The sequence below is a fragment of the Hippopotamus amphibius genome, chromosome 4 (genome assembly GCF_030028045.1).
Source record: "Hippopotamus amphibius kiboko isolate mHipAmp2 chromosome 4, mHipAmp2.hap2, whole genome shotgun sequence".
NCBI lineage: Eukaryota > Metazoa > Chordata > Mammalia > Artiodactyla > Hippopotamidae > Hippopotamus > Hippopotamus amphibius.
The window spans coordinates 34,968,927-34,982,481 of NC_080189.1; the positions used below are offsets into that span (position 1 = coordinate 34,968,927).

The window sequence follows — 13,555 nt, forward strand, 5'->3', positions numbered from 1 at the left end:
GTACAGAAGGAAAGGAAGACTGTTTTAGAAAGGAGTTGAGAAAGAAAGTGAACAGCTGATTTAAGTTAGGACTATAGAGTCAGATTTCCACAATTTCAAGTCTGCCTTTGTCACTCATGAGCTATGTAATCTGGAACAAGTTATTGAACTTCTCTTTCTTCCCTCATCTCAATGGAGATAATGATAGTATCCACTTAATAAGGTTGTTGTGAAAATAAATGAGCTGATGTATGCAAAGCACGTAGCACAGCTCCTGCCACATCTCCTGCATTATATGTTTGACCACTGATATTTGAATATCCACCTATAAGATGCTATCAAAACATTTTAAAAGAAAGATAAATTTTGTAGGAAGTCATCTCTCTACAAGCTAAGTATATGAGCTCTGGCTCAAGGTATTCATGGTAACCACTCTCTTTATGCAGATACTGATTTCCAAGGGAGTAGCCCAGGGTGACTTGCCCAGCCATCACCTGCCAGCTGGCAGAAGCAACTGCAAGGAAAAGCAACACATATCAGTGTCAGGATTACTTCATCTTAAATTCTAAAATATCCTGGGTTTTGATACACATATAACCTTAATTTAAATTATTCTAAAAAAACTTTTAAAGATTGCTAAAATTTTTCTGTCTGAATTCAGACTGAAGCGCAACTTTTATCATTATGCACAATATTCTAAATGTATTATATTTTGCTAGATGGAGGACGTTATTGAGGATATAATCGGTGTGGAATCGAGTTTTAAAGAGCAAGAAACAGACTCTCCTCTGCTAATGCAAAGAACAGTAAGTGTTTCCAGACCTGAGGAGGTCAACGAGATTAAAATCAATAACAGCATCTGATGATAAAAAAGAAATTTCATTTGATTAGTAAGTGGTGTTTTCTTCTGCACTTTTGAAACAGATACAAGATAGATAAATATTAAAAAATATTTATTGGTGCAGAAAAAAATACGTAATTGTATTGAGGAAGATAATTGGGCTTGTACTCTTCCATCTACCTATCTAATCTCTATAAACATCCATCTAATTATATACCTAATCTGCTATAGAATTTTCTGTGAGATCTTCAGATTTCCCATTTGAAGCACAGCATATCATAATACCCTCATAAGTTCATGGCTAAATCTGAACTATTTTACCTTGACTAACGGCTATCAGATTCAGAGGCTCTACATCTTATGGAGGAAAGAAAAAAATTGTAACAACAAAAACATAACTTTACTTCTGAGCCAATAACCAAGGGTTAAAGATGAACTGAAGAAAGGTAAAAGAGGCCTCACACTACTTTAAGGCATGAGACAGACTTCTCTGTGAGATCACAAATTCCTGGACTAATATGCAGTGAAGAGATAATATCTTATCTCCTATTTGATTGCTATTGCCTTCTCATTGTTCATTTATTAATCTCTAGAAGTGAATCTGTAAAGAGTGTTTAAGCCCTTTCCACACATTTGAAGGGTTGTTTTGGTTTGTTTGTTTATGGTTTTAGACCTTTTAGAAAACATGAGAAAAATATGAAAGATTGTGATTTAATTGTTACTTTAAATATTTCATTTAAAGAAAGTGAATTCTGACTATATTGTGTAGTGTAGATACTGTTCATCCATAAATCAGTGGGCTGAGTTGTGTTAATGTTAAAAATAGACATTTTGAACCTAAAACTTAAAGAAAAAATTGGACAAAGCATCCTTCTTTTCTTTATTAATTCCCAAAGAGACTACAGAAAGGAGAATTATAGCTTTCCTCCTTTTCTCTGGTACAAAGGACCTCCACTTTATAGCAAGTCACTAACACCAGTATTATCAGACAAAGATCAAATGAGGTTTAAAATCTAGTTTTTTTATTGAAATTTTTTTTATGTTTTTGTTTGTTTGTTTGTTTTTTAGGATGAAGTGACAATTCTGTCTACCTCTTCTCTCTTCAGATTTTTAAGCAGCATATTTATAGGAAATTGACTAATTCTGTTAATGCTAATTTTACCCATCTAATTCCACACTGTGAGGTTGCTATTTTCTTAACTAGTATTCAGCTTTTGGGTTTGAGGAAATGATACTAATTTCCTGCAATCTTCTCTTCCTTGTATGTGGTACTTACTTTGTTGAAATTGTATATTAAACATTCTCTTTGTCAAATTATCTTACTTGTTTTGTAGAGTTTGCATAGATTGCTGATTCAGTGCAAAGTGATGACAATGGCTATTGGGAGTTTGCTCTTGATATAGAGAACATACTTTTAAAAAGATAGATACTACTGGCCTATTTGTACTTATATAAAGAAGTATCTGCTGTTGGCTAATCAACAATCACTGATAAATCAAGATCAAGATATAAAACCAAGCAATTCAATTAACCCAATATTTATTCAATACTTATTATATGCAAAGCATAATACATGCACTATAGGAAACTAAAAGTTGAGTGAGACACAATTCACATATCAAGTGACCACAGGATAGTGAGGCAGTGCAGTGAGGCGCACCTGAGAGGCAGGGAGGGAAAGAATATGGATCTTCATATCAACCCAAGTTGTCATCTAGGTATGGTGCAAGTCACTTAACTTCTCTTTACTTCACTTTCTTCTTCTGCATTATGAGAATAATTAAAAATATTTATTATCAAGGCTATTGTTATATTAAATCTTAGCAGATGACATATATATATATATATATGCTTAATGCTAGTCAGAGAGTTGTCCTGGAGTTTGAGTAACTGAGATATTTTTGAAATGCTTTAAGAAAAGATGATATTTGAAATATAGTTATGAAGGAAGTTTAAGATTTTAAGAGGTAGACATGAAGGCAGCAAAGTATAGCAAGTTAAGAGAAAAACATAAGAAAAGGCAAGAAGTGAGAAAAAAGAGAATGTATAAGAATAGCTGGTAGAACAGAGATAGGAAATTCTGAAGGATTTTTATAGTTCATGTGGATAAAAATAAAGACCTGTTAGATTCAGAGGAATGCTTTGAGTAAGCATTTTAGCCAGTGAACTTTTGGTTGTAGATGATAGATCCTGGCTTATATGGGGCTTAAGTATGAAAGGAATTTGTTAGCTCATGTCATCCATAAATTCCTAAGTAATATTGTATGTGGACATCCCTCCATAACTTTGCCTTTGTTCTGTACTGGCTTTATTCTCAGCTGTTGAGCAGACACTATCACAGCTTATTCCTAGCCATGCACACAATTCTTTGCTAACCCAGTTTTTTTTCAGACAGCCACTCCTTCACAAGAAAGAGGAAGTTTCTGATTAATTTAAGCCAACCCTGGTGGCCCCGTTTCTCTCACCAGAGATTGTTTTAAGAATGAGCTTGTGTTGCAATTCTGGCAGGTCGAGCAGGTTACTGGGTCTTCTAGGAAGCTACTTCAGTCTTTAAAGGAGACCCAAGAAATAGAAGGTTTTGCCTCTGCATGATGTTGTAAGACAATGTGACTTATGTAGTCATTTTATTGCCCAGAATATAAATAAACTGAGGAAAAACAAAAGAAACAAAGGGAGAGGAAAACCCAAGAAGAATGCAAAGAAGTACTGCTTATATGCCCCTGTAGAATTCTTTACCTATGGATTTCACACATTATGTAAGACTTTATAAGCTAATTGTGTCAGGATTTTCTGATTGTCATGACCAAATGCATTCTGATGGATACATTCAGTGAGCCTTAAAAACTTAAGAGGAGAGCTTCCTTTTCCCCTTAATCCAGTTAAATCTCTGGGATAATTCTTTTTGGAGCAATTTCTATCATATATCTATCTTTCAGCCAATTTTTCTGGGTCTTGGGCCCTCCCTAGAGCTGTGAATTTAGCAGCTCCATAAAACAAATTATCTAGATTAAGAGTGAGAACTAGGAGAACAGGAGTTGTTACCAAAATAAATGTAAGTGAATTCTAGAGAGGCTAAAACAACAGATGGCCATTATGGTAAGCTTCAAAAGTGAGGATATTTATCAATAATAATAATTATTCTTAATCTCTCAGCTACTATATCACAGGCACATTGCTAAGTATTTTACACATATTTTCTATTTCTCACAGAAATTGCAAAGTCTTAGGGGCAATCTATTGATTGTTTTATTAGTTACTTTGGGGTTCATTTGCTGTGACTTAAGCAGAAAACCTTGGGTATCACTTAGCTAAGATTTATCCCAGGACCACTCATATAGGCTTAACTAAAAATCATGTTCTAACATCCATTAATGGAAAGCTGGGAAGCTGCTAAGGGGTAGTTTGGACTACTTGTGGTGGTCCTTCAGATTTCCCCAGATTGAATGGAATAGGTCAAGGTTTTCACAGATCAATTTAGCCCAGGTATTTCTGACCCAGAAATGAATATTGAGTGATTAGTGACTAAATTCAGAATAATTAAGCAGAAGTTACCTCTCAATTTCTATTTGACCAAGAGAGCTAGCCACTGGTCAATCAGTTCTTACTGCAACAATTGTGTAAATTGGACTGAAAAGACCCAAAGTGCAAGAAAACATTCAGCGAAATCAGCTGTGCTTTCAACACCTTAACCTCTCAGTTTCTCAATTTCCTTGGATTCAATGTTATTTTTCTCCTCCCCATCCAGCCATCCCTTCACATGATGATACCCTAAATCTTGTTATTATGTATTTCTCTATCCTATAACATTTTTATGTCATACCTTTTGACCATTACATTCTACTTTTCAGGGCAACTACTCTAATGTTCTTACTTCACCAATTGCTCAAGCTTATGGAGACTCCAAATCAATTGACTCTATCATTGTTATCAATAGCTGTTATTTCCCACTCATGACATTTTAAAAATTTCTTCCTTAACCTAGTCTTAGTCAAGTACTATAACCATTTCTCTTGCAAACAGTCTTAACATATCCCCATTTTTCTTCATTTTACTCTCCTAACAAAAGCCCAACCCTGCTTAAACTTGTTTTTCATCTTACTCCACATCTTTACCTAAGCAGCTGAATGGATAAAATTTCACCACATTGATCATAATATTCACCTCCAATACATCACCAAAATTTCATAGGCGCTTTCACTACTACCAGATAATACCACAGCTATTCCTTGGTGAAAATTCTTATTAATTGAGACAACATTATTATACTTTCTCTTCTCTTCTGAAATCTCCACCATTTCCTATCCGTTCTCCATTTTCTAGCTGATTCTCTTTCATAACATATTCCAGAGAGAAAATATATGCAATCAGATTAGGATGTACTTGTTAGCTTTGCATCACAAATTCTACAAAACCAGCTGTACCAGTTTTGATTTTCTCTGCCAGCCCTTCTAGTAGAATCGGATTGTCCCAGCTCATAATCTAAAGCCAGCCCAACTGCTTGTGTCCTAGATTCCACTAATTCTTACCTCCTCAAGCACTTTCCCTCTTAAAATAGCAACTCATCCTACATCATCAGTCTGTTCTGATGTATTGAATTATAAATATCAGCATTACACTTACTTTTACTAAGATTCCCGAAAAATAAAACCAAATCAAACAACTCCCTTTGAATAGCTACCACACCATTTCATGCCTCCCCTAGCCCCCAAACCCTCTCTGCTTCCATTTTCACCCTGCTTCCATTTCCTTACCCCCCATTCTCTACTCTCCAATACAGCTGTTGCCCTTATAATTCTAAAAGAGCTCTTAAAACCAACCAATATCAAAGTCAATAGTAAATTCTCCATTCTCACTGAACTTGGTTTCTCTGTGGCATTTGCCATGGTTGACCACTCCCTCCTTCTTAAAGTATTATCTGGGTTTCTGTGGCATCATATTATTTGGTTTTTCACCCACCTCACTGGTTCTTTCTCTTCTAATAGACAGCTAAATGCTAAAGTACTCCCAGGCTCAGAGTTCAGTCTTCTTTTCTCACATATCTGTACATTCTGTTGGTGACCTCAACCCTTCTCCAGCCTCTCTCTCTCCCCTAATGCTAGATTTGTATGTCCTACTGCTACCCTAACATCTTTTGTGCTTTCAACAGACATCTCAAAATTAATATGACCAAAAAGAAGTTTTTGTCACCCTCCTTACCTATCTAGAACCACCCCCCTCAAAAAAAGTCATTCTTGTGTCTTGCTCCCACACCACCACATTTATCAGTAGGCCCTTCTAATCAGTATCCAAGATTTCCTGAATCTCATAGCTTATCAGCTCCTCTACTAAAACCCTTTTCCAGGCTATCATCATCTTTCACTTGAACTTCAGAAACAGACTCCAACCTAATTCTCTATTACTTCATTCCCCCTTACAACTGTTAATCACACAGCAGACAGAATGATCTTCACAAAGCGAAAATCAGACCCTGTTTCTCCTCACTTAAATTCTATTAACTTCCTGAAATCCTCAGAATATAACCAAGACACTTTACCATAGTCAGCACTTCACTTTAACTTTAGGCTCTGGTCTTGATAGCCTTCTTCCTTGAATAAGACATGCATATTATCATTTTAGGACTATCAAACTTCCTTTTTTGGGCTTGGAATGATTTTTGTCCCAGATCTTTACATGACTATCACTTTATGTCTGAGATCTCAAGTCAATATCAACTTGTCAGAGAGGCCTTCCACAATCACCTTAGCTGAAAGACCCCATCCCACACTCCCTAAATCAATCTTATTTCATTCCCTTTGACATTTAGGATTAGAGTTACAAAAACTACCTTGTTTATTATTTTATTTACCTATTTATTGTGTGCTCCCACGCCTAGAATGTAAAGTCCTGGAAGCTGGTGGTTTTGTCTGTCTTGTTCACTGCTGTGTCCCTAAAGCCTAAAAGAGTGACCTGTTCATTATTTTATTCTCATCACCCAGCACAATGCCTAGCACATCATAGGTGCTCAGCAAATGCATATGAATTTTAAGTACTTTAAAATTCACACATAATATTTTAAAAAATTGTTCCCATCATAATGACCACTTAGGAATTTTTTAATGGGAAAAAATCAGCAGCAATGAGGATAACAACAATAAGCATAGCTACTATGCCTTGGGTACTTGCTATGTGACAAGGAGTGTGCAAAAAACTTTTCATGAAAATTTAATCACCACAACAAACATATGAATTAGAGACTATTACCAATTATCATTTTACAAATGAGGAAAGAAGCTAGAGAAGTTCAATAACTCACTCAAGTTCATACAGTTAGTGAATGGCAAGATAGGGGTTTGCATCTAATCTTGTATGACACCAAATGCAGCAAGCTTACCCACTCTGCTGTGCTAGCAGCCTCAGAAGGAAGCCATTTCATAGAACTGTAGAATCTTAGAATCTGAAGGAAGCTTAGCCTGATCCGATCCTCTGCCACATTCCAGACAAAGGATTGTTTAGCCTTTGAGTTTGAATCTGTCTCCCTATATTTTCCACTCTTTGGTCTTAGTTTCACCTCTTCCTTTCAGAGACGTGGTTGTGCATAGTGACATTTCTTTTATCATAGATTGGTATTTTTCAATCAAGTGTCTGTAAATGCTGGTGGTGTTTGGCAATCTCAGTGAACTGCTATAGTTCAAGACTATTTCAGAGACTAGGACTGAGTAAATATTAACAACCCCTGTGCTTGGTTGTAACTTGAAAGGGCTGCATAACACCAACAAGCAAGCTTTGTCAATCACCATCTAGACCAGATTAGACTTAAAGTCCAAGGAAGAACCAAAGTTCACCTTAGAAGTTTCTGCACAGCTCTCCTAGTTATTGCTTGCAAGTGTAAGGAACAGAAAATGATGAAGGAGAAAGACAAAACCATTGCTATTGTGAAGGTTATAGACACTTCAAAATTAAAACTGGTGAGCAAGTGCATTTTGGAATTCTTTCAATGTTTGGAGATGAAACCACCTTAAATACTGAATTTAAACTTTATAAACTAATAGTCAATAAAATAAGGTATGTAGAAGTTGAGCTTTGAAAAGCATAATACATAATCTGCTGTATTGACAAGCTTGTTTACTTACAAGATAGTTTTTATTTAGTTAAAAATTGTTAAAAATAATGTTTTATTGTGACCTTTCTATCAAAAAGTGAGGGTTCTACTAATTTTCGTTGTAGTGTTTATGTTTGTTACTAAATAGAATGTATATATATATATAAAGTATATGGTGCAAAAGCATTTATTATGTTACTATTCTCTGTTTTGTATTTTATCTTTTCTATTTCTGTTATGAACTAGCTGGTCAAGGACAGGAATCTCCCACACCCGCCCAAAAGATTATTTTTATTCACTTATAATAGAACAAAAAAATAATAACTCAGTGGGACTTCCCTTTTCAGTGTTTATCATTCAGACCTCAGAGCCCTGCTTCAGCAAATAAAATAAAGTTAAAGGGAGATCAATTGTATCTGTCCTAAAACTGGAAAAATCTAGTTTACTATGTTTAAATGAATAAATACACAAAAGGAAAGAAAATAATATTTTAAATGTCAGTTTTTATGTATGCTTACATTGTGTGATATATACTCTCCTACAGTGCTCACTCTTTATTCCTGAAGTTTATCTTTTTTCTATGCCTACAGTTATTCTATCCAATAGTCTCAAGCTCAATTTTGCCATTTTGTGTTCACAATAAATGTGTTCAGAGAAAAGCAAGCTAGAGGAACCAAACAACTCAAAATTTCCCCTCACTTTCCTATGAAACTCACACTAAATATTTGATATAGATATCATATATACACTTATATGTATGGGTTTAGAGGTTTTTTTTTTTTTTCTTTTAGTATCTATACTGAAAAATTATCTGGAAATATAATATGTATATATATGTGTATATATATACATATAAGACTTTCTTTTTTGTGTGTTTATAATGAGATTATCTGGGAGATAGAGACATCACACACACACCACATACCACCCAAACACACATATATACTATACATAATACATATATGCTTATTATATATATGTATATATATATACAAATGCATATGTATGTATCTCCAGAAAATTTTCAGAGTTTTACATAAATAATCAATTTTCAGGAATATAATGAGTATTCCTGGGTACTATGGCACCCTTTATCCTGCTGAGTGAATATAAATGAAGAGGGGTAAAACAATAAAAATGAATTAAATTATTAAATTTGTGAACAAGTTTCTTAGTACTGTATGTAGTGTTTTGGTGAAGAAAAAAATTAAACCACGTTTTCATAAGGGAGGGTATTAGAGATGGTTTGGACCATAAGTTGAGTCTTAGAGAGTAGGTTGTATTTTGATACTTAAAGAAGGCCTGAGGACTTTTGAGGTGCAGAAAATAGCAGTAGGAAAGAATAAAACTGAGAAAAATATTCTCCAATGGCTTCCAACTTTCTGGAGTTTTCAAAACACTTCTTACCATTAAAGTGTTAAGACAAGGACCCTTCCACAATAGGACAGGTAGTAAAGAATCCAGGCTCTGTGTTAGACAGACCTAAGTTTTAATCCCAAGTCTTCTGTTTATTACAGCTGTATGATCTTGAGATAATTACTTAATTTTTCAGAGTCTTAATTATTTATATTTAAAATGGGAACTATGGAACTTCACTCGTAAAGTTGTTACAAAGTTTACTTGAGATGCTGTTATTTGCTATTACTATGAAACATGCTTAGCATATAATATGTTGTTACGTATATGTTATGAAAATGCTTGTATTTTATTATCTTTAAAAGATTCTCCATAAGTGGATTCATAGGTTCTGCTTGGCAACATTGTATCCTCTTGCCTCCTCCCTCCCACTGGAGAGGGAAATCTATCTTTGGAAGCTATGACATAGGCTACATATGTGTATGTGATGATGAGAAATCTTTCAGAACTTGAGAGTAGTGGTAAATAATGTTGACCAGATAATGTGGGGCCATCTAATGAGATTTTGAAAGCTGGACACAAGAGTTTGAGTTTAATATATGAGTTAAAGGAGAGAGATTAGATTTTAGGTTTTTGAGCTGGGAGAGATCAGAAGATAGTTGTATTTTTAAAACATGAGTTGGTCTGAAAGGAGCAGTTGGAAACTAACTGAGAGGAATGAAGGGATACTGGAGGGAGGGATATATAATTTAGGCTGAAGGCCCTGAGGATCTTGAGATATGAGGATAGAGAAGAAAATTTAAACTGACCAATGATTTAAAAGAAAAAAAAGTGTCAAAACTAGGTAACAGATTGAACCTAGTATATGGAAAAGAAAGAGGCCAAAAGAGTCAGAAAAAAACATATGTGGAAGTAGGTCAGATCATTTATGGTGTTCTTTACCGCATTTGGCCTGGTGCGAGTAAATGGATTTATTAATGTTTGTACAATAATTTTGTACCCAGATTTTCCCTTTCTCATAGGGAAGCACTGATTTTAAATACAGGCAGAGCTATATTTTTCTATTATTGAAAGTTATTGTGTTCTCATAAACTAAGAATTTTATCATAAATGGGACTGAATTTTATCAGATACTTTTTAAAAATTCTATTGAGATGATCATAGAGTTTCTTTTTCTCTTTTAACATCATAAAATATATTTATGGGAAATCTCACTTGATTATGGCAAGTTACCTTGTTTATATTCTCTTGAACTCAAATTACTAATAATATTTTACTTAAGATTTATAGTCATGAATGAAATGGGACTATAATATTTTTTCTCATAATGGTTTCATATGGTTTCAGTCTCAATGAATTGGAACATATTCCTCTTTGTCTCTATTGTCTGGAAATGTTTGTACAAAATTGAGATGGTACGTTTCTTGAAAATGTGACAGTTTTGCCCATAAAACTGTCTAGTCCAGATTTTTTCTTGTGTAATATGTTTAAAGTTTGCTTTGATTTTTTCAATAATCATAAGACTATTCAAGCTGTTAATTACTTGTGTAGTCAGTTCTACAAAATAATATTTTTCTAGAAATTTAAGTATTTTTTCCTAAGCATTCACAGTCATCAGAAAATTGTTGTAGGTAATCTCTCTTATTATCTATTTTATTGTGGTAAAACATATAACATAAAATTTGTTATTTTAAAAATTTTAATGTGTGCAATTCAGTGGCATAACATAGATTCACAATGTTATTTAACCATTACCCTCTATATTCCCAGAGCTTTTTATTCTTCCAAACAGAAACCCTGCACCCATTAAACAATGACTCCCCATTTTCCCTTACCTCCAGCCCTTAGTAACCTCTGCCTCCTTTCTGTCAATATAAATTTGACTATTCTAGGTAACTCATGTAAGTGGAATCATACGATATTTGTCCTTTTCTATTGGCTTTCACTTAGCATAATGTTTTCAAGAGTCATACATGTTGTAACATGCACCAGTACTTCATTACCTTTTATGGCTGAATAACACTCCATTATATGTATATACCATGTTTTTTTTATCCATTCATCTATTGATGGGCATTTGGTTTGTTTCTACCCTTGGCTATTTAATGCTTCTATGAACACTGGTGTGCAAGTATCTGTTTGAGTATCTGCTTTCAACTCTTACTGGTGTATACCCAGAGGTGAGAAATCATTGGTCATATTCTAATTTTATGTTTAACTTTTGAAGAACTGTCATACTATTTTCCACAGTGGCTGCATCATTTCACATTCTCAGCAGCAATGCACAAGGGTAACATTTTCTCCACAGCCTTACCAACACATTTCCCTTTCTTTTGATAATAGTCATCTTAATAAGTGTGAAGTGGTAAAACATTGTGGTACTGATTTGTATTTCCCCAATGACTAATGATGTTGAGTATCTTTCAATGTCTTTATTGACCATTTGTGTATCTTTTTTCAGAGAAATGTCTGTTCAAGTTCTTTGCTCATTTTTAAAATTGGATTGTTTTTATTGCTATTTTTGTGGTTCATAGGAGTTTATTTTATGTAGTCTAGATAGTAATCTCTTAACAGATATACTAATTGCAAGTAATTTCTTCCATTTTGTGGGTCTTTTCACTCTCTTGATAGTGTCCTTTGATGTACAAAAGTTTTAAATGTTGATGAAGTCCAATTTATCTGTTTGGGTTGTTGTTGTTGCCTGTAATTTGGTGTCATATCCAAAAAATCATCACCAAACCCAATATCATGAAGAATTTCCCTCATCTTTTCTTCTAGGAGTGTTACAACCTTAACTCTTATGTTTAAGTCATTGATCCATTTTTAGTAATTTTTGTTTATGGTATAAGAATCCAACTTCAACTTTTGCATGTGGCTGTCTAGTTCCTCAAGATCATTTGTTGAAAAGACTGTCTTGGTCTTGGCACTCTTGTCAAAAATCACTTGACCATATATTTGAGGAATAATTTCTGGGCTGTCTATTCCACTATGTCTGTCTTTATGTCAATACTACACTGTTTTGATTATTATTGCCTTGTAGTAAGTTTTGAAATATGGAAATTTGAGTTCTCCAACTTTGTTCTTTTTCAAGATTGTTTTGCTATTAAGAGTCCCTTGAGAGTCCATATGAATTTTAATGTGGATTTCTCTATTTCTGCAAAAACCACTGTTAGGATTTTAATAGGGATTAGATTGCACCTGTAGATTGCTGTGTGTAGTACTGTCATATTAACAATATTGTCTTATCATCAAAAAACATGGGATATCTTTCCATTAATTTATATCTTCTTTAATTTCTTTAAGCAATATTTTTTAGTTTTCAGTGTCTAAGTCTTTTCCTCCTTGGGTAAATTTATTCCCAAGTATTTTATTCTTTTTGATGTTATTGTAAATGGCATTGATTTCTTAATATCCTTTTCAGATTGTTCATTGTTAGCATGTAAAGATGCAACACATTTTTGCATGTTGATTTTGTATCCTGCAACTTTGTTGAATTCATTTATTAGCTTTCATACCTTTGTGTGTTTGTGCATGTGTGTGTGTGTGTAACCTCATGATTTTCTAAATACAAGATCATGTCATCTGTGAACAAAAATCATTTTACCTACTCTTTTCCAATTTGGATGACTTTCTTTTCCATGCCTAATTGCTCTGACTAGGACTTCCAATACTATGTTAAAAAGAAATGATGAAAGCAGGTATCCCAGTCTTGTTTATTCCTGATCCTGAGGAAAAAAATTTATAAATCTCATCTTGGACTATGGTTATAGCCTCCTTTCATTTAAGATATCATTTGTTCAGCCTTTATTCTTTTTAGTCAGTCTTACAAGAGGCATGTCAAGTTTGTTAACTGAAAAAACAAAACAAAACAAAACTTTTGCCTTTTGCATTGTTTTGTTTTTCACTGATTTATGATCTTATATTACTATCTGTTCTACTTGCTTTGAGTTTATTGGGTCTTTTTCTAACTTTTTGAGAAATACACTTAGTTTATCAAATTTCAAAAATTTTATCTATTTTTCTCATCTTTAAGGGTATAAATTTCCTTCAAAACATTGCTTTGCCGTATGCCAGATGTTTCTTTATGCATGTTTTCAGTATCTTTCATTTATTTTTAAATTCCAGTATGATTTGGTCTTTACTCTTGAGTCATTTGAGAATTTCTAAATATTTAGGAAATCAAGGACTCTATGAAATGTTTGAAGTTTTTTTCTGGGGGGGGTTGGTTTTAGGTTTTTTTTTTTTTTTTGCTGAGTACATGATCAGTATTTATATATGTTCCATATGTACTTGGAAAACTG

The 13,555-nt window shown here is 33.8% G+C and overlaps 1 protein-coding gene across 1 annotated transcript in view; it reads left to right on the plus strand.

Moving 5' to 3' along the window:
- Positions 1–13,555, plus strand: part of TFEC (transcription factor EC) — a 71,514-nt gene that overhangs the window by 40,650 nt on the left and 17,309 nt on the right. Inside the window, exon 5 of the mRNA XM_057732145.1 lies at positions 699–785. Coding sequence (XP_057588128.1) covers positions 699–785 — 87 coding nt within the window. The remainder of the gene's footprint in view (positions 1–698; positions 786–13,555) is intronic.